Below are 27462 nucleotides of genomic sequence, written 5' to 3'. Positions count from 1 at the left end.
TTGGGGGGAAAAGTCTTAAGAAATGGATATTAAGAAAGAAGCAAACCCTATTTTCCAATTCTAAACATAACTAAATCCCATCATAACATTTTGTTACACTGGCAACTCTAGAAATAAGTTTAATCAATTTCTACTTGATTTTGCCTTAAGTTTCTGCCTTCTCAGATTTCTTCAGGGAAAACAATGTCTCTTCTGTTTATCCTTTTTTGAATCTGGCCATGTATAAGCAAAGTGGTAATGTTGTTACACTGTGGGATTTTATCTACTGATTTTTGTCCCAAGACTTGGATTCCTGGGGTCAGATGATTGAACCTGTCACTACAGCTCTTACATTTTTTAAGCAAGTTTCTGTACTCCATGGATGTAAAGTTTTACATCTGGAGCAGAACCAGCTGCAGGTGTACTTTCCCTCCTTAACTGTCTGGTGGAGAAAGGCAATACAAGCTCCTGATTTGAAATATGAGAGAGCTGCAGCACTGAGATTTGCAGCACTCCGGAAACCAGGAGCATCCTGTCATTCTGTAAGTTTCTTCCAGAAGCAGTGATTGCCAGGTAGCATCTTCCAGTGGTATTTACAGCTTGATGTTGATTGTGTGGCACAAGTCATTAGAAGCCTGACCACTTTCTTATCCCCTTCAGTACTGTGAGTAGGGCATTTCACTCCCATGCTGTGGAAGCTTGCAGATCACTTTCTTACCCATCTCTCACCTTCCCATTGGGATGTTTGCCAAGCCTCAGCAGCACTTTGGAGCTGAGTGAAACTCAGAGGCATCTGATGTCTGAGTAGGCACCTCTGGTTAAAGTTGAGCTCACAGATCTCCTCTCTCAGTGCCAAGTGGCAGCTTCAGGGAGTGCATCCAGAGAGGATGGTCATGTGGCACCTTGCTGCACGTGCAGGGATGTGGTTTCACTGCCAGTGCAGCCTGTACCCACTGGCATGTCACCCCTCCTGGGCCGGGACCCAGCAGGCTTTTGGCATGTTGGTGGCTCTGACAGAAACTAGCTTGGAAAGCTTCTGATGGAGCTCATCATGAGGAAGCTTGGAGGGAAGACAACATTCCCCTTTTGTGAAATGGCAAGGCGGTTTTACTCCAGAGAGCCTCTGAGGCTCCTCTCCCAGCAGCCATGCGAATGAAAGACCACTGGTAAAGGTAAAAAACACCCACCACATTTTTGCTTTGTACCCACTTTGACTTTCTTCTTTGAGATGTGAAGGCAAGCTGGCAGAGGATGCCTTCCTGCAAATGAGATTTCAATACCCACAGAAGTTGAGTGTCCCTCTCTGTTTTATACTCTGACACAGTGGAAGGCTTCAGCTTAACCCTGGTCGTTATGCCATAATTGTCTGAACTGAGCCAGGGGGAAGCTGTGGAAAAGTGACACATGTATCCCTCTTTTTTTGTTTTTAAATGTCACTCATCCAATTGGCTTTTAACAAGAGCACTCTCCGGGCTGTCTCTAGAAGGACCTGTCTGCTAATGGGCATGTATCACAAACTTCTTGATCACCTCCTCTTCCCAGGCTTTTTATTGTTTGTTAAGGAGCATTGATGTGCTGCAGGATTCTCTCGTTACAGTCATTCCAGTTGGACTAAAAAGTCCTCATGGGAGCTGAGAGATGGGCTAGCTGATCTTCTCCATCACTGCCTTCTGTGATTCTATCATTTGTATGTGACACTTCCCTAAACAGTGCCCTTAGAGAGCACTGCTGGCAATACAGGTCTAAAATGCTGGGAATTATCCAAGGAGAGCCTTTCTAGCTCAAAGCAAATCACATAATAGAAAATGTAGACAGGTGTAGACAGCTTAACCAAAGCAGTGGTTTTGCAGTCAAAGCATCTGGTGCGTACTCCAGGGACTGTGGCTTCACTCCCATTGTCTGCCACTCAGGCCGTGACTTGGCATGGCAACTTTTTGGGAGCATGATGCATTGCTCTGCAGAGCTGTCCCCGTGCTGAAGAGCCACCCTGGGAGAGCAGGCTGCTGAGCAGCCTCGTACCCTGCCACATGCTCTGGCAGCTGGACCAGGGCCTTGGTGCAGAAGGGCTCCACACCTTCCTCAGTTCTTCCACTCATGGGAAATCTCTGGGGTTGCCCCCTGCTTGGAGGGGTCTCCTGTTCACTAAACTGTGCTTCCAGCAATGAGTGGTGTAGCACAGCCCAAGAGACACCACCACAGCCATCAGCGCTGCCAAAAGCAGCCCAGAGCAGCAGCCATGGCCAGCCTCGGCCCTCATCTCCACATCCTCCCTTGAATCTTCTGGCAGTGACAGCCTTGCTCTGGCGTGGCAGAGGTGCCCCTAAGGAGGGGCCGGGTGTGTGCAGCACTCAAGTGACACCTGGCAAAGGGGAAGCAGTTTGCTGAAGGGAGAACACACAGCTGTCAGCTCCCTACAACCCTGATGGATTCACAGGACTCTGCTGCTCCATCTCACTGCGGCAGAAATAAGGAGATGCTTGTCTCTGCATCCACAGAAACTGGCACTGCCTGGGCCACAGCAAATCCCTCAGTTTTAGCCAAGAATCCTGCTGTCCTTCGTCTGCCTGATTCTTAACCTATGTTTTTAGTGACGTTGCTCTAGGAAGTGGGAATCACATAGGATAGAGGAATTTATTTTCTTTCTTCAGTCTTCAGGAAGGCTTTTTGTCAGCTGATTTGTTTAGGTGCATGCAGATAAGAAATACAATTCTGGGCTTTAATTTGGAGAAAATGTTTTGTCTGAGAATGTAACTAAAGCATGCTGGCAGTGTAGCTCCTGTTGGATCCTGTTGCCTTGCTGGGGTTGGGGCAGTTTTTTGGAATCAGAGGAACTGTTGCTGTTCTGTAGGGGTGGAGATGCTAAGGCATCAGGCACTGTAGTGATCTGTACAAAATCTGCATTGTCAATGTATCAGGCTGCCGAACACCAATCTTTCAACATCTTCTTCTGTGTAGGGTTAACAGAAACATATCCTGCTTCCTTCTTAAAGCTGCATACACCTACCTGCCTCCTTTCCACCAGTTAATGACCTGTCTGGAAACAAATAATATTATCTATTTTTGGAAGACCAGTCAGCTGTAGGCAAGGTGGCACCCCAGCCTTTTTGCGTGAAAGAAAACAGGTTGACTAAATAAGATTCTGAAGTAAGTTCCTTTTTTTTTCCTGTATCAACAGCATGCGGGACCCTAAGGCCACAGTGCTTCCTTACATTGCTATTGACAGAATGCTCTGGACCCCAAGGAGCTCTTCAGCGAGGGACAACTTGTTTACATTTACTCCTTTTTGATCTTGCTTCATAAACACACTGAGCTCTCCTGTCACTGAGCAAAGAGAGGCGTGCTCTGGCTCACTGGAATTACTTGGACGGTACAGAGCATTCTCAAAGATAAGATGAAATGCAAACAGTCAGCTGGCCATCACTTGAGGAAAAAATTATAAGGTAGAGTAAGAAAGCACTTATTAACAGAAAACAGGAGCTGGTTTTGCATCCTGCCTTTTCATTATCTCAGTAGAGAAAGGTTCTGTGTTGTATTCATGCCTTAACTGTAGTGAAATGAAGGGGCCTGATCCTTCTCCAAGACTGAGGCAGGAGGTGAGGCTGTGGCCTGTAGGAGAAGGAAATGCAGGTGACCTCGTCTCTGCTAAGTGACAGCTGTGCTAATTACCCACTGCAGCCTCACCCCGATGGGTCACAGCTGGATCCAATAAACACAAGTGGGATAAAAGGGAGTGGGGGAGTGGGGAGAGGGAATAATGAATGGGAGAGGATGAAGAAGGATCCTGAGGGGAGAGAATCCCTGCTGTGAGGTCAGTGTGGGTGTGCAGTCAGAGCCTGCAGTTGGAACCTGCAGTCACAGTCCAGCTGGGTAAAAGCTGCATTCAGAGCCTGCACACTGATCCCTGCAGTCAGAGTTCAGCAGGAAATAACCAGCAGTCAGAGGCTGCAAGGGAAACCTGCAGCAGGAGCTTGCTGCAGCCAGAGTCAGTGAATGGTTGGAGTCAGGGTGGCTGAGCTGGGAAGGGGAATAAACCAGGACCCTTTTTGTGATAAACAAGGTGATTATGTCTCAGCTCATTTCTACCCTCTAAGGGGGCTGCTGCAACACTGGCCGAGGTGCCCTCTGCTTGCCCAGTGCTGGAGAGGTGGCTCAGAAGCCATGAGAGCATTGGGTTAAGTGCCATTTAAAAAACATCAGGGACAAGAATTTGACAGGATTCTCTGTTTGCTTGCCCTGGAATTGGTACCACAACCCATGTGTAGAAAATCTTTATGAAAAGGAAAGCCTATGTTAGATGTGTGTTCTCTTTTATGATTTCTCTCTCTTGAAATGGATCTGATAACTCTTAAAATTTCTGAAAGCTTCAGAGAAGGAGGAGATCTTTGTGTGCTTATTCAGCACTAGTCCCCAGTTCTCTCTCCTCAGACTTCTTCCCCTCCCAGCCACTCCTGAGCATGGGATTGGGAACAAGATGTATCAATTCAGCCTTATCCCAGCAAGAGAAGAGCCTGCTCTGTTGCTATTTAGGGTTCCATGGGTGCACCCTGCCTGCCGTGAACCCAGCACAGTGAAGTGTTTTATTCAGCCTCCTCGCTCATTTGAAAGGAGGCTGTTGAGCACTCTGACCACCACTGAAGCCCCACTTTTACAGCTGGCTGTGAATTTCTGAGTGTGCAGTGATATCTTTAGCTCTGACTCCAGAGATTTCCTGTGGAACTGCGAGATGCAATCCTGCAAGTGCACTGGAGCTAAATATACTTTCCTGGGCTGACATGCAGCCAGACAAACAGGGGCAGTGTCAACACCAGCCTTTTCCAGTGCTGAACAGGTCGAGTCATCCTGGAGGAGGTGAAGCCTAGTTCAATCAATTAGGCAATTAATTTTGTTTTGGTATTTAACTAATTTTGGGACCTCTCTGTGCTAATCTGGTTTGTACACCCCTAGAAAATGCCACATGACCATGGCAGAGGAAGGTTTTCACCTTCCAGGCAGACTTAGGCTGCAGAAAAATGTTGTGGGTTTTCATTTGTACAAGGCTACAGCCTTTAAGAATGATGGGAAAGTAAGTTTTGAAGCAGTCCAAGTTTAATGAGGTATAATAACAGTAAAAACCCAGAAATGAGACACACAACATTGGCTTGTTTCACATACGCTCACCAAAATTGCCAAACAATTTAGATCATAAGGAAATATTTTGAAGGAATGAAAGAAAGCTAGTTAGTCCTTTATTTTGTGCACCTCGATTTTGCCATTATAAATCTTCAGTCATTTTCTCCTGCAAACAGCTGTGTCCATGCCCAGCACCTGCTGAAGATGCAGCAGCTTTACTCCTCTGCATTGCATTTGGCTTTTGATCTGTGTGAACGTGGAGCTGTTTGGTTTTCCAAAGGAAGGGTGCTTCCAGGTGACAGTTATGGCTGTCACTGCACTTCCAGTCACCATGGGGAGCTACGGGACAGAGGTTCACAGTCTGCTGTGAGGAGGAACAGCAGGGAGACAGGGCCACTCCACCAGCTTCCTGTACCACCTCCCCCAGCAGCTTTTGAAGACTTGTGTCTCTGCCTTGACTTGCATTTTTTGCTGATTTTAGTGGCTAGCCAAAGAAGCTGGAGTTTGCTGCAGGATTGTCTCTGAAATGTCAAGGAGAGGAAGAATGATGCTTGTTTATGCTTTGGTTTTTTCCTGAGCATTGTCACTATGCCTTTTTCAGGCAATGGTGTGTTTATATCTCTTATGAGAAGAATGTATCATTGTAAGTGGTGAAAACATACACTACTACCTCAGTTTAGAGTAACAGATTAATTTGGAAGGAAGACAGCAAAGAAAACATGCCACTTACAGTTAAATAAAAATAATACTTCTGGTTGATGAGTATAGGGCAACAATGCACATTGCTAATATGTTGTGCTTGTTAAGGAGCTGATGTTTTTGCAGTGACAAACTGAACATTGAAGTCGGAAGACTCTGTTACCATTTGGAGAAATGTAACAAGGTTAGACACCTGTCACCATGTTAAGAATCCAAATCCATTTCACACGGCTGAACTGCCTTACTGCAGTGCACATGTGTTCTGGCTGCAGGACAAGGAAGGGTGAGCACTGTGCTTGAGTTGGCAGAGATGTCCGTGATGTGTAAAAGCAGCACAGCACTGGAGAGCCCCAACACTTCTGCCAGTGGTGTGGCCTTCCTGCCTGATTACTGGGTTTTCACAGAGGAAATGCCCCAGATCACACCCTGAGCATTGGCCGTCTCTGGCAGTCCCTAGGATGTCTTGGAGAAGAGGCCTGGCAACTCTGGCAAGACCTGGAGTGAGCCCACGGAGTCAGCAGAGTAACTCAGTTGATATGAACTTGGCATTTTTCCAAAAGCAAAGCTCCCACTGCATTTCATTCACAGCCAAATGGGTAAAGACTTTCTGTCTTTGTGCCTATCTGTGGTAGCAGATCCTTAGCAGCATCTTCAGCTGCTTGTTTCCCAGAACTTGTTGGTAGCTTTTGGTGCAGCCCAGAAAGATGCTAGCACTGGGATGGGTGGTGATTCTGATGGATACCACAGCTGCTAATCTCTGTGCCAGAGACAGTCTTATATGTGTATTTTCATACATAATATCTAGAAAATCAAGTGTGGGGTAATTAGGTTTAAATCCATGTAAATTCAACAAAATATTTGTACATAAAGAATACACCTCAGCATTTTCAGGAGCTACCATGGAGATGCCTGAGTGCTTTGATTTTTGGACACTAAGAAGAAGATTAGAATCTTCAGAGACTCACAAAAACTGTGACACTCCTAGTCGTGATGACTGGATCTTTTATTTGAAACATTATGAACTCAGCTTACCTGCTAGAATATGGCACAGGAATCTCACCTCACATGGTGTTAGGGAGAATATTTGGTGACCAAGTTTGCTAATGAAGCAACAGTGCGGCTTAAAAGTGACCCAGACCTGTTAAACCTGTCCAAAATAAGCATTGTGATTCATTTAGGTGTTTCCCACTAGGTACCCAGTCTATTGCAGTGTTGTAGGTAGTTTTGGAGAGAAAAAAAAATTCATATGTTCATGACAGAGTTACAGCTACAACCTAAGGGGAGGCGGAGTTAAACAAAAGAAGGATTCATTAGTGAACAAAAGAAACACTGGAGACTTTGAACCTAGGAATCTCCCACACATCAACTGGGTGTACCGCCAATATGCTACAGATGTGTGTTACATGAACACATAAGGTAATTATATGTCTACAAAGGGCTGAATGCAACTGTTTGGTATTTTGTAGTGAATTATATTTAAGCAGGTGGGAAGCTGCAACCTCCCCAGTCCCTCCACATATCAGAAATAAGGTATTAAGAGGTCCAAAGCTATCTTCTGCAGTTTTTATAGACTCAAAGCTGACAGCCACACCAGCGTTGGTAAATTGGAGCCCTGCTCTGTCATTGGTAAGTACAGCCCATGGTTTTACAGAGCCACTGTTGGCTTTGCTTTGCGAAGGGTTTGAGGTATCAGCTCTCTGGGCAAAGTCTTTTGAGTACAGACAAAGGATCAAGTAGCTGGAAGGAAGGAGGCAACCCGTATCACTGGGGATTTTAGAGCCTCCCTTTTTCCATGGCTCACCAGGTGAGTACTGGTGGGATGCTCAGAGAGCACCCGTGTTTGGGACAGGGCACACACAGAGCTCCCAACCAGCCCCTGTTTCCTCAAATGGCAACTGATTCAGCCTGGGGAGCAGGGAGTGTGCATAGCACTGATTACCAAGAAGACTGTGCAGTCAAACTCAAAATAATTTGGCCTCCAAATCAGGATTTAGTCACAGGGAAGTGACTGCTGTGCCAGTAACCCAGGGTGAAGCAGAAGGAAGCCCAAGCAGAGGTACTTACACCAAAAAGTTGTACTGCAGGAGTTTGGCCAACAACCTGCTTTGTGCTTCACTGCAGAAAATAAAGCAACATCCGTGTCCAGGACAGACCTCTCGTGATCAGGATTGGGAGTTCCTTACTTAACTGTAGCTTTTCTTATTCCTTCTGAGGAGAGCACAGCTGGGAGATGTGGATAAGATGTGGCTTTTGCTAGTGACTTCTGCAACAGTCAGGCTGGACCCTTAGGATGTGGCCAAGGAGATCTCAAGGGGAGCAAAAAAGGGGATGGGATTCTTGCAACTGCAGAAAGATCAGGGGCAGAATGTAAGTGCATTACAGACACCTTTTCATCCGTAGAGATGCAACAAAAATACACCATCAGCACCAAGTTCTTTAGAATTAGATTTATTTAGCTCTAGGTGTATCTTTATAGTTTTTCTTGTGCTGTTATATTTTTTGCTATTGCACATTGGTTTCTCATTGAGCATTTGAATAGAAAAGGTATCAAAGCTGCTTTGGAAGATTTTTAATTGTAGGTTGTTCCCTTTTTCACTCTACATTATGAAAAAATTGTAGTAAGGAAATGTGAATGCTCAGCTAGAGGAGTCACCAACAATCTATGCACCTGCCAATGTCATTAGCTCCTTTGGATTTTACACTGTAGGGGCCTAAAGGAAATGTTCCCTAAAAATAGCCATCTAGCTTATGAAAATGAGTCAGCCAAACCTTCCTTCAGCTGAGCCGCAGCTGCCTGAGCATTCTGAGCAGTGGTAATAGAAAGCTGCATTATGGATGCTTTTTCCTTTTCTCAGGAGACTCAACTTTACAAAGGATAAAGAATGATGGATGGGAGATCTGCCCTGTTTTCAGTTAAATAACTTCTAATATCACCTGAGAGGGAGCAGAGAGATTGTGTCATTCCATCAGCATTTGAGATTTTTGCAGAGCACGGCCTTGGTTTGGTGACTGGGATTTGAGTCACCAGTGCTCTGCCACTTGCTGGGTTTTTTTTTTTTCAGATATGCACACAGCTTTGCATTGGGACCCTGAGACATGGCCAAATTCACAGTGATGGCAGGATATATTAATGAAGGGCATCATTCTTTGCAAACAGTGGTGTTTTTAATTAATAACTCCAGCAGGACTTTTCTGAGATTTGCATTTTTCTATTCTGTGTCCTTTTTAAGTTACTGAGATAATGAAATTACAAGGATGAAAGTGGGGGCAGGGGGAATGTAACTCAAAGTCTGGAAAATAATTGCTGCATTTTTTTCTAAAGAAAGACTGTAGTCTTCATTCCCGTTAGTGATAGCTCAAACAAGGCACCAGAGTTGAGTGGCAACTGCACCAATTAGCAATGCTGCTGTTGGTTTGTGAATTGCATGTGAAATGTAGAATTTGTCCAGGAGTGCTAATGCAAATTGCTCAACAAAAATGTGCCTTCTGTGTCAAGTCTTTTCACTTGTTCTGACACACTGATGTCTCCCCAGATTTCTCTGATCGGCAGATCCCTCTCTCAGTTGACAGCTACCAGAGCTCATAAAGTAATGAAAATATTTCTTATTGCCATTAGCTGTGTCTCTTCAAGGAGGACTCCCAGCCAGCACCAGCTACTTGCTATACAGTTCAATTCTGACTTTTATTTATAGGCTATTGGACTTCACATTTCCAGACTTAAATGCTAAAAGCCCAGTAAATGCCTAAGATTTTACCTGCCCAGAGGTTCAAAGACCTGGTTATCTGCCATGACAGTAATTTGGTCACTTTGCATGTGTTCAGCATCCCCTGTCATTGTACATGGTGATAACCTTTGTACTGCACTGGAGGGGGCTGAGTTACAATTGCCATGGGAACTGTAACTTTACATTTCCTGGCTTTTTCAGCACATGATAGCTCATCCTTATATTATGTACTTTAAGAGAAGAAGTAGTGAAGGAAGGGCACAGTGAAATAATGGTGTTTTCACACCTATGGAATGTAAAATGGTGTATTTAGCTGTATGCAGATTGAAGTTGGATTTGTTACACTATTTATTGCACCTCTGAGCCAGTTTAGGAGTCTCATTGTTCTGGGTTTTCTGCAGATGCAGGATGTAAATATGTTTCCTTCCCCACAAATGCTTCTAACCTAAGAGTAAGATAAGAGATAATGCAGGGAGACAAACACACCAGTACAAGGAAACAGAAGACTTCTGGACATCATGGAGACATAAACTTCTACAAATGTGACTGTACTGAGGGCACAGTTCAGGGTCAGATTTGTGTGACTTGGAGGCTCTCCTCCCAGGAATGAGATCCAGCAGGGAGGAAAGCGTGAAGGCACTTCTAGCTAAAATGTAACATGTGGAAAAGAGTGGGTTGTGATGGGGTGACAGAAAGTCTCAGCAGTGAAAGAGAGATGATGTGTGAGGTGGCATATGCTGCAGCTGAATTTGAGAGCAAGGGAGGGTGTGGAAATCCAGAGTAAAGGGAATCCAAGAGAGAGCAGGAAGGAGAGATGGCACAGGCAGGGTGACAGGCAAAAAAGAATGAGCAGGACAGCAGAACCTGGGTAATCTGCAAGCAGGGTAAGATTGCAAGTGTCAGGGTGTGAGGCAATGGGAGCCTGGCTGGGGGAGTGCACAGAGTGTGGGGGCACAGAAAACAACCAGGCCGTGGACTGAGTGACAGCCAGGCCATGGTGTTGCCCACAGGGGCTGAAGGAACAGGAAGGAGAGCAGGCCTAGGGAGTAAGATGAGAGCCTACTTGGAGTCTGAGCTGACAGATATCAACAGGATAATCCCAGAGGCAGGGCATGAATTTAGTTGGAACAGACGGGAAGTGGCCAGGGACAGAGAGGCAGCTCGGTGAGTCACTGGTGCAGAGAAGGTTCCTGAGTGAGTACAGAGGGAGAACTCACTCTGAGACATGAGGGAGAAGGAAAGGAGACAAGGGAGGAGGACACAGAGACACAAAACAGCAGCAGGTGGGAGGGTGAGCAGTGACAAACCAGTCTGAGTAACCCTGAGCAAGCAAAGGAAGGTGTTGGAGTCAGGTAGGAGCACTGGGAAAGGAGGACCAGATTTCCAGAAGGAGCTGAGAGGCTATGACAGAGAGCCTGGTGTAGTGCAGAGCTGCAGCCAGACAAAGAAAATTAGAAACTCTGTGATTCTGGTTCTGTGACAGGAGAGATGTGAAAGCCTGTTTGAACAAGAATCTCTTGTAGATGGAGCCTAAATTCAGTCTAAATCATATAAATCATCATCAGCAGACTCAATAATCTTAGAGCTGACAGTGAGAAGAGATAGCGAGTGAGAGCTGGAGAGTCACTAGGAGTCAAGGATTGTTTGGATTTTTTTTTTTAAGGCATTAAGATAGAGCATGCTTGTGCTGCAGTGGGAAGGAGCAAGAGGGGAGTGAGATATAAAAAAGGAGAAGGCAGATGAGGGCAAGAGAGATGAGAAGAGAGGACTCAGTGGGGTTGCCAGGACAAGAATAAGGGCTGGGGACCACTGATGAGGCCACGTCCTCTGTGGCCAGGAGCAGAAAGCTGGGCAGGATAAGTGGGAGTAGAGGGAGATCATGATTTGCTTTAAGTCTCTCATGGGAGAGATCAACACAATCCTGTGCAAAGACCTGTCCCCATTGAAGGCAGGGCTTCAGAAATGAGTCCAAGGCTGCAAAAAGGCAGCTGGGGTTGTGCTGGGAGGACTAGTTAAGCTGGCCAAGATAAGTAGGCATTAGGAAGATGGCAGCATAGGAGATGAAAAAAGCATTCATGTTGTGGAGGGAGGGGGGAAAAAAGAGGAAATTTAAAGCTTAAGAGATATCAAGGCCATCTAGAAAGCCTCAGAGAGCATTAATAATGGCTTGATCAGCAAAGCAGGCTGTGCCTTTGAGACCTGGAAGTCTAGGGATAAAGTCAGTTCTTCTAAAACTGAGTTGAGTTAGGCCTTGCAAAAGAAATTAATTCCATTGTGAGGTTTTCCTTAATTGTATAGAGTCATACAGTGTTGGATATGTCAAGGTTAAAGACCTCAAAGACAAGCTAGGCACAGCCCAAATCAGAATGCCTTATCTCAGTTTTCAGTAGGACTAAGATGCCTGTGTCAAAGTAAAGGCCAGGTGGCTAATGGAAACACAAAGATTATATCTAAGAGGGAAGAACAATCAAAAGAGCTTTAAGTGCTGGAACTAGGTGGTCTGGGTTGCTTGGATTCAAGGATGTTAAAAGAGCTGGCTAATGAAACCCTACACCGGGTTGTGCCATCCCAACCAGCTCTGTTTATCAGCAGTTAGTTATGTGAAACCACAGCAAAGATCCTGATGCTTTTCCAGGCAGCTGGACCATTTCCCTTGGGCCTGCTGGCTACCTTGTGGAAATCCTTGGCTCTTGATTTGAGATGGAAGTCCCACCTCCAGTGGGGCTGCACAGACAGGCACATGCAAAGCAAGGCAAGGCGATTCCAGCTCTTTCAGGTCACTGTCAGGAAGAGGAAGATCATGGAATTTATGCATGAATAGGTACAGATGAACATTCTTTGTGAGCACCAATGCTTTTGTCAGTCCCACTGATAACGTGCTGAAACCCAGCAGGGATCTGAGTTACTGTGTATCCAAGGTACACTCTCCCTCTGTGTCCTGTAAGGGCACAGAGCAGAAGGAAGTCCTCACTTCACCTGATCCTGCTGGTGTGTGATCTCCCTCTCCTGAGGGCACGGTGTGAATGAGAGAGAAGAGAGCAGTGTGAAAGGAGCAGCTGGGAGCTGCAGAGCGCTCCCAAGCTGTGCCAGCAAATACCAGGAAGGCAGTGCAGCTTTACTGTGAGCACCAGGGACCTGGGGGACACATTCCCTGAGCCCTCCCCACATTCCTGCCAGGCCAGAGAGCAGTCACAGGGTCAGGGACAGTGCAGGAGAGGTCCCTGCAGCCATGCAGGAACGGGGCTACTTTGCCATACATTTTTCTGTGGGTATCTTTTTTGCCTTGGCAGAAGCCACACCATGGGGGTGATTGCAGCTTCTTCCCAATTTCTGAGGTAAGGTGCCTTCTGCACAAGGGAAGGAGAGCATATGGCCCACTGTGTTTATTTCTCAGCCAGGATTCTTTCAGGCTTGGCAAATTACACACTGCTTGCTGAGGAGCAACACAAGTGCCAAGTAGGAATTTCTAAAAATGAAAGATTTAATTTATCACAGCACAGAGAAAGGGATCTGAAAAACACCTTTAAGTGTGAAAAAATACCTTTTGTTTATGCTCAAACAAAACAAGCAAAAGGAAGTTTAACAAAATTCCAGCTAGAGTTAAAAAAAAAAATTTCTGCAGTCATCCACAGGAGACTTCAGGCAGCTTCTGCTAGGCGTGAGCTAGAGCCAGGCTCTTCAAAATACCTCAACAACCAGTGAGCTCCATGGGGTCCAAGGTGATAATGTGGCACAGGCTCAGGCCATTAGAAGGAAAGGGGCTGCCTGATAATGGGGAGTGTTAAGTTCTAGAGAGCTCCATTAGAGCATCTTTTTCTTACACTTTTGCTTTTTCCAAGCCTCATATTTTTCCCTGTGTGTGCTTAGAAGCTTTTCTTTCTCTTACAGCATTTATTTTTATTGTGTCATTTTCCCTCTGTTCCCTCTTTTCATTGGCCCTGTGTGAGTGTTTGCTTAAACCATTTGCCTGCTTTCATCTCCCATTTTTCTTCTCTCCCTCTTTCCAGGGGCTCTCTAGCTGTGATTATCCTTACGCTTCACATTAACTTTCCTCCCTCCTGCTCCAGGATGGGCTTGAAGGGGGCATTGATTAAAGCTAAAACCTGCAGCAGGAGAGTTTCTATCAGGCACCACCTTCAGGGTCCAGTGGCTTCCATGAGCTCAGCTCTCATTTTGTTTTTCTCCAGGACCAGTTTCCAAAGTCCCAGGAAATCTACCAAGACAGAGCTGAGCTGGCGCTGAAATGGCAAGTCACAGCTCCTCTTGAGGGGCTGATTTGTCTCCTTGGAAGCCCTCAGTTGTGGGAGAAGGCAGAGGGATGTGGCATGGAAAAGTTTTGGCGTGGGCCAGGTTTTCAAATCCCTTCTCCTGCCTTTTGCCCCCTGAAGGTTCCCTCTTGCTTTCTGAGTGGTAGGGCACACTGTGGAATGCCATGATGGCACAGCTTCACGCAGCAGTCTTTGAGGGGAGTAATTACAGCCTTCACAATATGCCTAAAATATAAGGTTGAGCACTTCAGTCTTTCTTCAAATCCTTGTTCTCCCTGCCATCAGCTTTGCCTGGGAGCCAGTGCTTGCTTGTTGGGTTTTTTTTTTTGGGTTTTTGTTTGTTTGTTTGTTTGTTTGTTTTTTGTTTTTTGGGGGTTTTTTTTTGTTTTTTTTTTTTTAAGATATGGATGTAAAGAGAGAGTTTTGCTTTGAATTTGGGCTGATCCACTTTTTTTTTTTTTTTCCTCCTAAAAATAATAAGACCAATTAAAATTGCAATTACAAGGAAAATAGCTATTTGAGATAAGTGAATACTTCTCAGTGCATAAACCTGACCATTACATCCTTAGACTCCATACCATGGTCTTATGGTATGCTGGTGAAACTGGGGATAAACAAAACCGAAAGCAGGAGTGATTCCCCCTGCAAAGGCTTCTTTCTTGAGGGAAGGGAGAAATCATCAGAGCTATTACTTGTAAAAGAGGAAATGAGCCTGGTTTTATTAGGCTGGTTGAACTTCAGTAGCATTCTGTTGAAATGCTGCATTCCTGAATTCCATCTTGGTTGTTCTCAGGGTTTGTGGAGTTAAACTTCTGGGCTGGAGCAGAAGTGGGTGTGTGGGGAGGTGCCAGCAAAGCCCCTTCTCCTCACAGGCTTTGAGAAGAGCTTCTGCTGGGCTTTAGCTCTTAAACAGTATTAGAGAAACAGTTGCCCCTTTTAGAGCCCTTTGTTACCTACTTCATCACCAGAAATGAAGACATTGGGAAATTCCTAGCAGAAAACAAAAATACACCAAAGTCTGTCAGATCCCGTTTGTTCTGTGGGCAGAATAAACTGTATGGAAAACACAGGGAGGAGAGATGCAGGCGAGGAAAGGTGAAAGGAAAACAAATTGGCTGCATGCAGAGGTCTGGTGTCAAACATCAGAGGGATCTTGTTTGCTCAGATACTGTATGAAAGACCATGGCAACCGGGGGCCTGGGGGGAGAGGAGAGGTTTGCAGCCCCTCCCTGAGGCTGGATGACAGAGGAAATAGGTGAAGCAATCTGCTCTGCTTGAGCCTGCTGCTGGAGCTGGAGTTGTGAACCAGCGTATTCCAGCCCTTCGTCCTATACACTGGTTTTTTTCTGAGGCAAAAAACATCCCCAGTCATCTGAAATGAATGGATTAGTAATTCCCTTACTCTGTCAGATGGTACCATTCTGAGAAAGGTGGCTTTGCTGTGGGCAGTCTGATGTAGAGAGAGGATTAAGATCCCTGCGAGACACAATAAGTCACAACATTACAAGGAATTCAATAGAAATATTTCCGAGGGAGTATTTAGGAATGTGCTTTCAGGCTGCTCTGAAAACACTGGGTAGAGATGATGTTTTACTGTAACCTAGTGTATGGAAATGGAGTAAAATTTTTGATCCCAGTAACAGGTTGAAGATCCCCCTTCTTAACACACAGAAATGCAGGCAGTGCCTGTGTCCCCAGCAGCAGCTCAGGGCTGTGCACAGGTGAGGGCAGACAGTGCTGTTCTACCTTGTACATCACACCCATTCCATTGCACAAGTGTTGTGCTTGTCCAGAAAGGCATTCATCCTTGACAACAGCAAATTGTGGAGATCTGACATTTCTGATGGGTAGTGGAATCAGAGGGTGAAAATGTGATTCTTCTTTCTGATTTGAATCTGTCTTCAGCTTCCACTCCTTGTATCTGGTTTTGCCTTCTTCACTGGATAAAAGAGCCCTTTATGGAATTTCTTCCCTCATTAAGGTATTTTTATCCACGATGGTCAAAGCATCTCTCCGTGCTTTTTGTGGTAAGCTAAATGGATTGAGCTCTTTAAGTCACTCGCTGGCAGGCATTTTCTGCCACAAATCATTTTTGTCTACTTTTTCTGCTCTTGACTCTAAAATGTGGATGTCTGATTGTATACGTTTTTTCTAGTGTCATTCTTCTGATGCAGTGTGCGGGATAAGCTACCTCCTGGCTTCTATTTACTTTTTATATTCAATATCCATTCATTCACATGACACAGAACAGCACAGGAAATTATGTCTGTTTGTCCATTTTACACATTCACACCCTGCTTCCCAGTCTGTGTGTCTCTCAGCTTTTTGTTCCCAGATGTGGAATACCCATCCCCTGTTGATTTCTGCCAGTAGTTGCCTGGAACAGGTCCCTTTTCCCTGAGGTGCCACTTTGGCCCCCTGGCCTTCAGCAGGAGCAGAGCTGGCTCCTCCACAAAAATCAGGCTGTGCACAGAGGGATAATGGGCAGGTTTGGGTGTCCCCAAAATCAGGGCTTCAGCTGGTGCTCGTTCTGCTTGTTCTGAAAGGAAATTGTGTGATTGCTTTTAGCTGCAGTTGGGGGATTGAATGACATGCAGAAGGAATAAATTACTGCATGATAAGGAAGAGGCACGTAAGATTTGAGACAAAGAGGAAAATCTCCTTTCCACTCCCCTTTGTTATCCTTTAACTGTACATATCACATGTTACTCTGAGCTCCTGCAGAGTATTCCATCACTCCAGTAGAGCCCTGGAAATACCCTGGGAGGACACAGGATTTATCTTCCTGTTGCTTAACTAAGGATTGGATTATCCCACAGGGCACAACTCCCGTGGAGGCATTAGGTAAGCAGTCAGATCCCTGCACAAGTTCATCTTACCCGGTGCCCTGCAGCTCTACAAACCTGTCCAGGTGTGTTATGCTGACCATTTGGAAGCAGTGGCTGCTTTTTGGCTCTGTGAACAAGCAGCTCTGTGGCTCCTTCAGTACCTGCTTTTGCTCCCAGGGGCCAAGCTCTTAATTCTGTCCCGGGCTGCCTTAAAAGTGGACAGCTGAGGCTGCAGGGGCAGGAGGGCTGCTGGGAGGCTGAGGCAGGACCAGCCTGTGTTTGAACTCTCTCTGTGTCACAGCTGAGAGGTCTTGGCACCATCCTCCCTTTATGTAACCAGCTCTTGGCTTCACCTTTCCCTTGGTGAGGACCCTGCAGCAGAGCTGCAGCACCACTGTTCCCAACTGGAACAGTGACACTGTGACTGTGCTCGAGCCACTGGTAGCAGGAGAGAGCTGTTTGCAGCCTGAGAGCAGCACACAGTGGCTTTGGGTGGTGTTAAAAAGAGCCAGAGTGAAAAATGAGAAATCACATTGTACCATTTTCCCAGATACCACAACCTGAGGATACAATCTGTGTTTCCCCTTCCAGGGCATCTTGTCACTCTCTTCAGGGACTACCTGCCCACAGGGCACCCCCATATAGAAGTGCCCACATGAGCACAGGGCCCTGGGGGAAAGGGCTGGGCAGTCCCCTTGCTGCTGCACATCCCTGGGAGTTACAGGGTGAGCCAAGCTGGGAGCATGGGCCACTGGGGAGACCAGCATGGGTGATATGCAGCCACAGGCTGGGTGCTGATGGGGGTGTCTGGACAGTGAAGCAAGAGACAGCAGTGCCTGTTAGTGGAGAAAGGAAAATGCAGAGGCTGGGTAGAGGGTGTAGGAAGGAGAAAGGGGATAGCAGGGAATGAGGAGGAGGAGGAGAAGGAGCAGGAAGTCTAGGGGCAGGAAGGCTCAGGGTGCAGTAGGAGGATGAGAGAGCAGGAGCAAAGAGAGTTGTCAGCGAAGCTTGGATTAGTTTGGTTTTTAAACTCTGCAGGTGTGGCAGTGCTGCACATAACCTGAGTTGCTTGACTTGGTGTTCTGCTCCTGGGGTGAGACAGCATCTGGGTCTGGAGCTGCCATGGCTTGTAAGAGGCAGCCCTGTAGAGTCCAATGATGCTTCCTCCATCCCTGCCACATGGCCTATTGCCAGGTGTCATCTCCACACACTCCTCTTGGAGGATAACAGCAGCAGTGCCAGGCTGCAGAGCTAAAGCTCTGGGGAAAGAGCTCTGCTCCCAGGTGCTAGGGGACATTTTCCTGCCTGCAGAGACCTTTTGCCTGGGCTGTGCTCTTATTTTCAGGACACACAACTCAGGGCTGCTCCCAGTGACCTCAGAAGGGCCTTTCATCAGCAGCTGGGAAGAGCTTTTGCCGAGAAAAAAAGGAAAGGAAAAGAAACGTTCTGGGCAGAAGGGTGGTCTAAATGAAGAAGGCTTGGCTTTAAGACAAACAGGAAATTTTCATGATGCACCTTAAAATGACTAAACACACAACACTGGAAGTGACACCTGTGTGCTAATCTTCCCATTTCCTTCAGCTGCTGTACGGTGCACCAGGCTCACATAAGCTGGTGAGGTTCCTTTTAAAACTTTCTTCCTTCTAAACACTAGAATTAATTTATAACATAATCCATCAGAGAATGGAGTGCTTTCTGCTTGGGATGAGCGTGTCCCTCAGCTCTACCTGTGCGTGCATTAAGAGCCGGGACAGGAATTCTGTAGGAAGATTTTTTTGTTGTTGTTTAAAGCAGTTGAATGAGGGCTTGGGCTGCAGCCCCAAAGGCAGCTGTTTACTGAAGCTTACAGAGGAAGCTCCACGGGATGTTACTTCTCGGCATGCCCTTTGGCTCCTGGGGTTTTCCCCTCCTTTTTCTTTGCCTTGTAGTGGCTGCAGCAGAGGCTCCATTATTTGGCAGCGTGGCCCTGCTTTTGTCTATAAATGGAAGCAGTTGGCCCATATCCCAGTATAACACAGGATAGTCCTGTGCATCAGTTATGCAATTGGTAGCTTGATGACTTCATCAGAAGCTGGGGGAGGGCCAGGGGGTGGTAGGAGAAAGCTTTTGCCATCAGCTCTGCTGGGGACAGGCAGTAAATGTGTGTGTCCCCCCAAAGCAAAGAAAGCAGCAGAGCACAGCAACAGGGGTGGGTGAAGGGTTCGGTGCAAGAGCAGCTGAGGGATCCGTAGCGATTCCCTGACCCCAGCTTGGGGGAGACCCAGCTCAGGATGCTGCAGGGACTGTGCTTCACCAGGTTGCAAAGTGCAATGGGTAATGGGAGAAGTGGAAAGAGGAACAAGGGGAGAACTTTCAAACCAAGACAGATGTTAAAAGGGGAAAGAACCGAAATATTGGAGAGCTGCCTTTCAGCAGATAACCCTTCAGGGACTATCTGTGCGAAGCAGAGATGTGGACAAATTGTATTTTGTTATTTCCTCAGGACGGTCCTTGAAAGCCTGACCTTCATGCGGAAAGGCTGATCCTCATCCCCCAAAGTACACTCCAGCATTGCAGTTAACCCCTTCTCTGCCTGGGTTGGGGTGGGTGCTGGAAGATCACCTTTCTGTACACCCGGATCCCACAGCGGCTGACATAACTCAAACGCTCGGTGAGGCGGGTGAATCTGAACCTCACCCCGCCAGGTTTTGCACGAAGGATGCTAAAGCGATACAGGTCCTTTCCATCGAGTCGGTGGTTTTGAATAAGTACCTGTCGTCTGTATTCCTCAGTTAAAGAGGTTCCACAGGCTCCTAACACCGGAGATCGGGACCGGGCACGCTCCCGGGAATTGGCCGGCGCCGCTCGGGCAGGGCCGCGGGGCAGCAGCGCCACCTGCCGGCAGCGGCCTCGCCGAGCCCGACCCGCATCCCGCCTCTCCGCCCGCCGGGACGCGCGCTGGGATTTCCCTCCCGACCTTTCCTCGGTGCTTTACCCAGCACTAAAAGGCAGCAAATTGGATTTAGAACATGAAGAGAGAGTGCAGTGTGTGGAGCGAAGGCGCTTGCCCTGATTCTTTCCAGCCACACACACTGGTCCAGTGCTACAGGATATAAACCTTGTATAGACACGTAATGGAGTTCAATCCTGAGTTTCTGGAGAAGAATTAGTGCTGCCAGCTCCCACTATTCGTTGTGTGCACCTAACACCTTGGCTCCTCAATCCAGGGGGCTATGTTATATTGCTGTTATGACGAGAGGGAAATGGAAAGGAAGAGAAAATATACTTGTCTCCTTGAGAAGAGAGAAAAATTTGGGAAAACGTGACTCTGAAGCATGAAAAAAACTTAGTTCACCGCTTCATTATTTCACTGTTAATTAATTATAAAGTGTTTGTGCTTTACCTGAGGGGCTTTGAATTCCAGGAGAAGAGAGTTCTATCTATTCCCTGTGGGGAGCAGTCCATGGCTCACTCACAAGCCATGAGCATCTTTCCAAGGACTCACATTCTCCAAGCTCCAGGCCTTACCCGACTCTGTGCCTCCTCAGCTGTGTGAGCTGTGATCTCCCTCCCGTGTGGAGCACCCAGTAACTAGGCGTTCCCTGTCTCTTTGCACAGGAGCACCAGGTGGGACTGTCGCGGCCCACGGGGCCCATGCAGCCGTCTGTCCCGGCAGGCTCCGGCGGCATGGTCACAGGCGCCAGCTCCGGGGGGCCCTTCCTCGGGAGCCAGCCCCAGGCAGCCATCATGAAGCAGATGCTGATCGAGCAGAGAGCGCAGCTCCATGTGATGGAGCAGCAGAAACAGCAGTTTCTCCGAGAGCAGAGGCAGCAGCAGCAGCAGCAGATCTTGGCGGAGCAGGTACAGTATCCGTCTGTCTCCAGCGCATGCTGGGATGAGCGTGAGTGCTACAGACTGTGCAGCACCAGCCCTTGCTTCTAGATTCGGGAATTCTCTCTCTCTGGGTCCTGTCAGGGTATTTCAGCAATGGTTGTGGAAGAAGAGGCAACAGTATCAATCCTACCCCATTAGCTTGGCAAATATTACCCATGTTTCCAATGCTAGGTTTGATTGTCACATTGGATTTTAGGCACTGGAAAAGTTAGCTCTTAACCTGACATCTAATGGTGCCTTTACTCCTGCAGAAGCAGACTCAGCTGCAGTTACAGTCACAGGTACTCTCCCCTAGCTCTGATTGTGGTCTGGCCTTGTACTGGCAAAATCTGTGCACGGCTGTACAGGGATCTGGGACAAGGAATGGACATGGGTTAAAAGAAGACTTAGCAAAGAAAAATGTTACTGTTTACCCAGACCAATTCCTGAATCTGGGTTATTGAGTTCCAGTAGGAGCAATTAGGTCATACACGGGAAAGACAGCAGCAAAGGGAGAACCAGAGACTGAAGTGGGAGAGCAGTGAAACCACCTCTGGTGGTGGCAGTGTGGAAGAGCTGCATTGGAGCTATCACCAGGCTTCCTGAGCTCCTGGGCTTTGCGATGTGGATGTTAAACTATGCAGTGGTGTGTGCTTAATTCAGCTGTAGTTCAGCAGCCCAAGAGAAAGCCAGTGGAAAGCCACATTGTTGAGTTCCTTCAAGATCATACCCAAGTTTAAAGTTGCAGCCCCCTAATGTTACTTCAATAATGATCTGGTAGATCAGAAGCTGCTTTAAGCTTTGCTTCTCCTCTCTTGCTAAGGAAAAACAGCTTAAAAATGTGCTTAAATTTGTGTTAGAACACATGCATGCCATGTAACCACAGAAATACAGATTGTCTCCCTGCCTTTTTCTTGTTGCTCCTGAGAAACAGTAATATTTACTCTCAGTGAACAGGAAGGATGCTCCTAGAAATATTTAGGATAAAGATGCCTGAACTGATTCAAGTATGAACGAGTGCCTGAGAGTGAGGATGCAGTAATGCATCCCATGGATTGGGCCAATTCACATTGGAGCCAGTCAGTGACTTGGATGCTGAAGGCAAGCCTGAAAGTGTTAAAAAAGCCACCAAGCTGAGGCTGTCAAGTGTGCTGACACACTTTTCAGAGATGAAAAGTGGTAAAGTCACAGTCCTCAGGCTCCTAGCTTTGGGGCAGTTTGTGCCTAACAAGAGTCCCTCTTTATTTTTGATAAATACCTGCAGGGTGAATGCAGGGACTAGTGCTTCCTTCTTTCCTATCTCTGCCATTCTTGTACCTTCGTTACATGTCGTTGGTTTTGAACACAGTATTTGTACAGCTGTAGGTGATGCTCCAAGACATGGCCTTTCAGTAAGTGCTTAGTTGAATACACCTTAGCATCTGAAAGCTCTGTTTTTATAATCAGCCCTTGATTCTGTTTTAAAATATTCACAAGTATTCATAGACAACAACCACAGAGGAGCAATGTGGTCTGCATCAAGGGAGCATTTTGCAGTCACCACTCCCCAAATATCATTCCCTGAAGCACAAAGGGAAATGTACCTTAGTAGTCCATTTCTGTTTTGGCTCAGGAACATTCCAAGGCTGCGGTGCTTGGTTCAGGATTCAGTAATCCTTGCAGCTGAGCGTTACAAGTGCAGACATGGAGCAAAGTCTTGCACCAGGAACACAAACCTCTGGACCTCGGCAGGAGTGAGGGAAGGCAAGTGTGTGTGTGGCTACAGTTGCCCTTAGAGCTAGGTGAGCACAGTTAGCTCACATACCTCCCTCTCCTGTCTGCCTGAAGACAGTTAATCTCATGGTGTAGAGGTTGGGATGTAAGTAAGGAGCCACGATGCTGGCCTCAGTGCACGTTCCCTTCTGAGCCAAAAGGAGTCCAAGTGCTGAGTGCTCTGAGGAGGACCCTCCAAATGACTCTGCCTGTCTCTCCAGAGCACCTCACCAGAGAAGAACCACTGCAAGTTCAGCAGTTTTGCCACCAGCCCATTAATTAATTAATCATCTCTTTCTCTTCTGCTTTCTTTCCGTCCTTCATTTTCAGCAGATGCAGCAGCAGTCACATTTGCCTCGGCAGCATCTGCATCAACAGCGAAGCCCATATCCAGTGCAACAGGTCAATCAATTCCAAGGTAAAAGTCAAATTGTTTTTCCTGTTTTGGAGTCAGTGCCCTTAAGGTAGCAAATGTGTGAAAGCTTGTGCAGTTTGTGACTCCTGGAGTTTAAGCAGTGTGCCAGAAGAGGAATACAGGCACACACCACGTATTTTACCAATGGGGAATACCAAAGTTAAAATATTCAGTTAAGTTTATATTTTCCTTTCTGTTCCCTTCAGTGAAAACTGTTTGATTTTTCTTTATTTCCCCCCCCCCCCTTTTTTTTTGACATTTGTTTTTCCTCTTTGAACATCCAGATGTCATGGATTCATTAATGGATTTATCTTGTTTGTCTCTACTCTTATGAGGTGTTTTTCCTGGCAGTATTTCTGACTGTATCTTGGTTTTTTTCCTTCCTTCATTGCCTACTTTATCTAATTTGATGAGCAGAGAATTTCAGAGAGGTCCTGCTTATCTGGAGAAGGGACTGATAAATGCCAGGTGTGGGAAGCACAGTGAAATGCCTGAGATGTAAATAGAGCTTTTTTTAATAATCTCAAAAAAAGCACAAGTATTATTTTTATGTGCTCCCAGGTAACTGAAGAATGTAAGTACTCTTATTTTGGCTCAGGAAAAGAAGTTAATTCTGAGCTTTTTAGGTGCAAAGCATCAGCTGGATGTCTTCACTAACCATGATTTCTATATAGACATGAAATGAACACACACTTGTGCTCTATATTCATGATAATATCAGGTAAATGTAACAGAAGACAAGGGAGACAATTCTGGATGTTTCACATTGCCATTCTGGTTCCCAGGACATGAACAGGCAGCCACATCTCCTACTGGCATGTATCAGGGTGGCTTCTCATCACCTCCTCATTTTTATCTTTGGCACCATAAGTTCTGTATGAAATTGCTTTTTTCCCCAATAATGTATTTCCAAAATCAAGAAGTGTGTGCACAACCATCCACTGAGATGCACACATACAATCTCTCTGCGTTCATGCTTCTTTGAAACACTGCCTTTGTATTTATTATTTAAAAGAAACAGGAAAGAGAGTTTAGGCTAATCTGACAGAGCAAGGAATTCATTTTGATAAATGAACTAATTTAAATAATTCACCATTTTTTCCTTTTTAGTTACATAAATGTAATCCAGTGCAGTAGGTTATGTGTAAATAAGACCAGAAGGTGGCCTAAAACCTTGAAATCTGTTGCATCTTTTCTTTTTACTGCTCCTTGTCTGATCTCCTGTCACTTAGGCCAAGTACAGTAGTTAACCAAAGTAGTATGTGAACCACTTGCTGTTAGTGACTGCTTTGGAGCTTTTCACCTGCCATTTTCAATTAAAAAATAGCTAAGGATGCATTAAGATTTTAACATTATCTGTATCTTAAGCACTTGCTGGAGTAAAAAGACTGTTTCTAATCATGGAAGGAGCTGATCTAAGTTAAGAAAAATCAAGGGAAGCCCAGTGCCAATCATTAAGAAAGCAGTTTGATAGCACGAATAAAGTAAAAGCTGCCACTACATGTGGCCTCTTCCAGTGAGACCCACTTCCGCTATCTCACTTCACCCTACAAAATATTTCATTTAGCTGTGTGCTGGAGCTAAAAGCACCCACCAGAAGCTTGTGGTGCTGCAGAAAATGGAGTTGTAGGCAAGCTCTGCATTATGTAATAGAATGCCACGTATAGAAATGTCGCTTCCTTTATCCAGAGCCGTTTCTCATGGAAAGCATCAATAGCGGGAACCAGAGTTTTCCACTCCCACGGATGTTCAGGGATGTTGTCTGCCACTGAGGGACAACAAATAGGGGCTGATGTAAGAACATTCAGATTCTGTTGTACAGCTCTGAACTCTTAAGCAGTGATTTTATATTTACACCTGGCATTTAATAACATTTGAGCCTGGAGTAGTTGTGTGCCTCATACACTCCGAGTTTCACCTGTCGAGCGTTGTATTTAGTCAGTGACTCAAATCTGAAGAATTTGACTATTTAGTTAGTGACTCAAGTCTGACTGTTGTATTTGGTAGTGACTCAAATCCACGATAACTCCATGGCATAATCTGAGCTCCAGGTAATTGTCTTTATTTAAAGATAGTATGTATAGAAGCCTATTGGCTTCCCAGAAATCAATAGCTTCCCCCTAGTCCTGAAAGTAAGACACAAGCATGGTCAAGTTATCTGTCACAGTGTGGAATTTAACAAGGCTAGGATTTTCTGGTTTCCCATCACTGGCCTAAGGTGAAGTAAAATGTGCTTATGGTATTGATTCACTAATACACTCTCCCTGCTTTAATTGTCCACAAACCCCCGATTTTTCTTCTTTCCATAGAATTAATCAGTAGCAATGCTATAGAAAATCCATTCATTTATGCCTCCCGAGCTATTAAAAAAATTGATTTGCCTTCTGAGACTGACATTTCCATTTTCAAGGCTTACTTTTGAAAGACAATGGAGGTATTTAAAAGAGAGCTTCAAATGGTAAACTGAAGTTCAGCTGCTTTGCTGCTCATGAAGAAGACCGGTGGAAGTTTTCCCATTTGCTTGCTAGAAGCTGAATTAGGTGTAGCTGAAGAAGATCAGTGCTGTTGAGGATGCTACTACAGATTCTCTCTTATGCAAAAGTGTGTTAATTAAGATTTACTGGCTTGTGGGCTTTTTCTTACCTTCCTCCCTCTTTGGTGCAGGTTCACCCCAGGATATAGTGGCTGTGAGAAACCAAGTAGCGCTGCAGAGCATGAGAACATCCCGAATGATGGCCCAGAACGCGAGCATGATGGCCATGGCTCCCTCCCAGACCCCGAGCACACTGCCCACCACTGCGGGCCAGTCGGATATGGGCATGACTCCTTACAGCAATGCCTCCTCCAGCCAGCCAGGAATGTACAGCATGAGCACAGGGATGAGCCAAATGTTGCAGCACCCAAACCAAAGCGGCATGAACATGGCACACAGCGCAGGCCAGGGAACAAGGCAGCCTGCCTCTGGACAAGCGGTGGGAATGGTTGGCGGTTTTGCTCAGAACATGCTGGTAAACTCTGCTCTTCCCCAGCATCAGCAGCAGATGAAAGGACCCGTGGGCCAGGTCTTGCCAAGGCCACAAGCACCACGGCTTCAAAACCTGATGGGGACTGTCCCTCAGGGAACACAGAACTGGCAGCAGCGAGGCTTGCAAGGCATACCCGGAAGGACTAGTGGTGAAATGGGGCCCTTCAACAACGTCACCACGTACGCCATGCCGTCCGGGCAGCCGCGGCTCTCCAAGCAGCACTTCCCACAGGGCCTCAATCAGACAGTCGTGGACACAAGTGGGACAGTGAGAGCCCTGAACCCAGCGCTGGGGAGACAGTTACTGCAACCACTACCTGGGCAACAGGCAGCCGGCCAGGCCAGGCCGATGGTGATGCCAGCAATAAGCCAAGGGGTCCCTGCCATGTCAGGCTTCAGTCAGCCCCCAGCACAGCAAATGCCAGGTGGCACCTTTGCTCAGAGCGGCCAGGGTCAGGCCTATGAGAGGAATCCCACTCAGGACATATCTTACAACTACAGTAATGGAGGAGCAGGAGGGTCATTCTCCAGTTTAGCAGAGGGCACAGACCTTGTAGACTCCATTATTAAGAGCGGACCGGGGGATGAGTGGATTCAAGAACTTGATGAGTTGTTTGGAAACCCCCAGTGAATGGGATTGTATAGTCTGGAGCTTTGGTTACGTTTTGTTATGTTTGAACAAGCAAAGAGGGAGTCAGATGTTCTCCCCATCCCCGGATTGTTGGGTTTTGTTTGTCTTGGTTTGGTTTGGGTTTATTTTGTTTTCTTTTGTTTTTAATTGTGCGAACCGAGCTGATCTGTAGCCAACTTTGGAAGATTCAGGGGATGATGAGAACATCAGCATCCCTCAACTGTCACCAAGCAATCTTCATTGCGTGGCAGTGCCCACTCTGTGTATGTGTGAGGCAGAATGGGGGAAACTGGAAAAGCCAGCTGATGTGTCTGGCTGGGAAACTCCATTCTCTCCCCACTGAAAACAAGGCTTCATTGCACAGTGGCTTGGGGTGGTCCCGATACCTCCCAGCTTATATGAGTGTGCACATTGCAGCTTCTAGGGAAGCAGATGGAAGAGCTGGGAGCAAAGCCTACAGATATCCAGGGGCGATTGCACAGGCCCTGGTCAGAAAGGGACTGAACCCCGGGGGAAGCAGATCTGGGAGAGCCATGGCCAGGCTGATGGGGCTGGCTGTGGGCTATCCTAAGGGAATGCAGAACACTCACCTGACAAACCTAAACCATCACAGGGAGGTCACAGGTTTCACTGCAGAGTGATAAACTCCACTACAAGTGTAGAAGAACATAAATTGGGCAGTGTTGTGGGGGCAGATTGATTACGTGACTGCTGCTGGAGACAGCCTAGTGGTGGGTTAACTTAAAGAATTGCTTAGTCCCCTTGGGACTTGAAACAGTGCTTCCCAAGTCAGAGCACTTGGCATGGCCCAGCTGCCTGGGTGTTGAAGGGCTGAGAGGTACTAAGAGACATTAGCAGAGCTCCTCAGATGGTCCCTACCTCCCCTCCATCCCCAGGATGTTCTCAGTTCACTGCCTTCCCCTCCTGTTCCTTCAGTGTAAAGCAAGCTAAACTGGCTGCGCTTTTTTTTCAAGCAAGCCACAAAAGGCCAAGCAGGGGAGGAGAAAATATACAATGAGGGTTTGGCACACAGAAGACTTTCTCCTCCTCTCGTGAAAAGTGCAGGTTTGGCAGCTACTATTACCCCAGGGTGTCTGGGCTCTCGATGTGATATGTTCAGTTTTAAACAGATGTTTGGTCTAATCTCTCTGGTTTGCCGGAAGAAAATTCACTGCAGTA

At 46.5% G+C, this 27462-nt stretch overlaps 1 protein-coding gene across 1 annotated transcript in view; it reads left to right on the top strand.

Moving 5' to 3' along the window:
- The window catches only part of MAML3 (mastermind like transcriptional coactivator 3), an 83519-nt gene extending 57016 nt beyond the window's left edge, over nt 1–26503 (top strand). The window contains exons 2-4 of the mRNA XM_066317965.1: nt 20206–20448; nt 22546–22630; nt 25292–26503. Of these exons, the coding sequence (XP_066174062.1) occupies nt 20206–20448; nt 22546–22630; nt 25292–26283 (1320 nt within the window). The 3' untranslated portion in view covers nt 26284–26503. The remainder of the gene's footprint in view (nt 1–20205; nt 20449–22545; nt 22631–25291) is intronic.
- Nucleotides 26504–27462: the final 959 nt, after the last annotated feature.

This window comes from Sylvia atricapilla, chromosome 4 (genome assembly GCF_009819655.1).
Source record: "Sylvia atricapilla isolate bSylAtr1 chromosome 4, bSylAtr1.pri, whole genome shotgun sequence".
Classification (NCBI taxonomy): Eukaryota; Metazoa; Chordata; class Aves; order Passeriformes; family Sylviidae; genus Sylvia; species Sylvia atricapilla.
The sequence above is the reverse complement of the archived record's forward strand: the minus strand, read 5'-3'. Positions and strand labels throughout refer to the sequence as shown.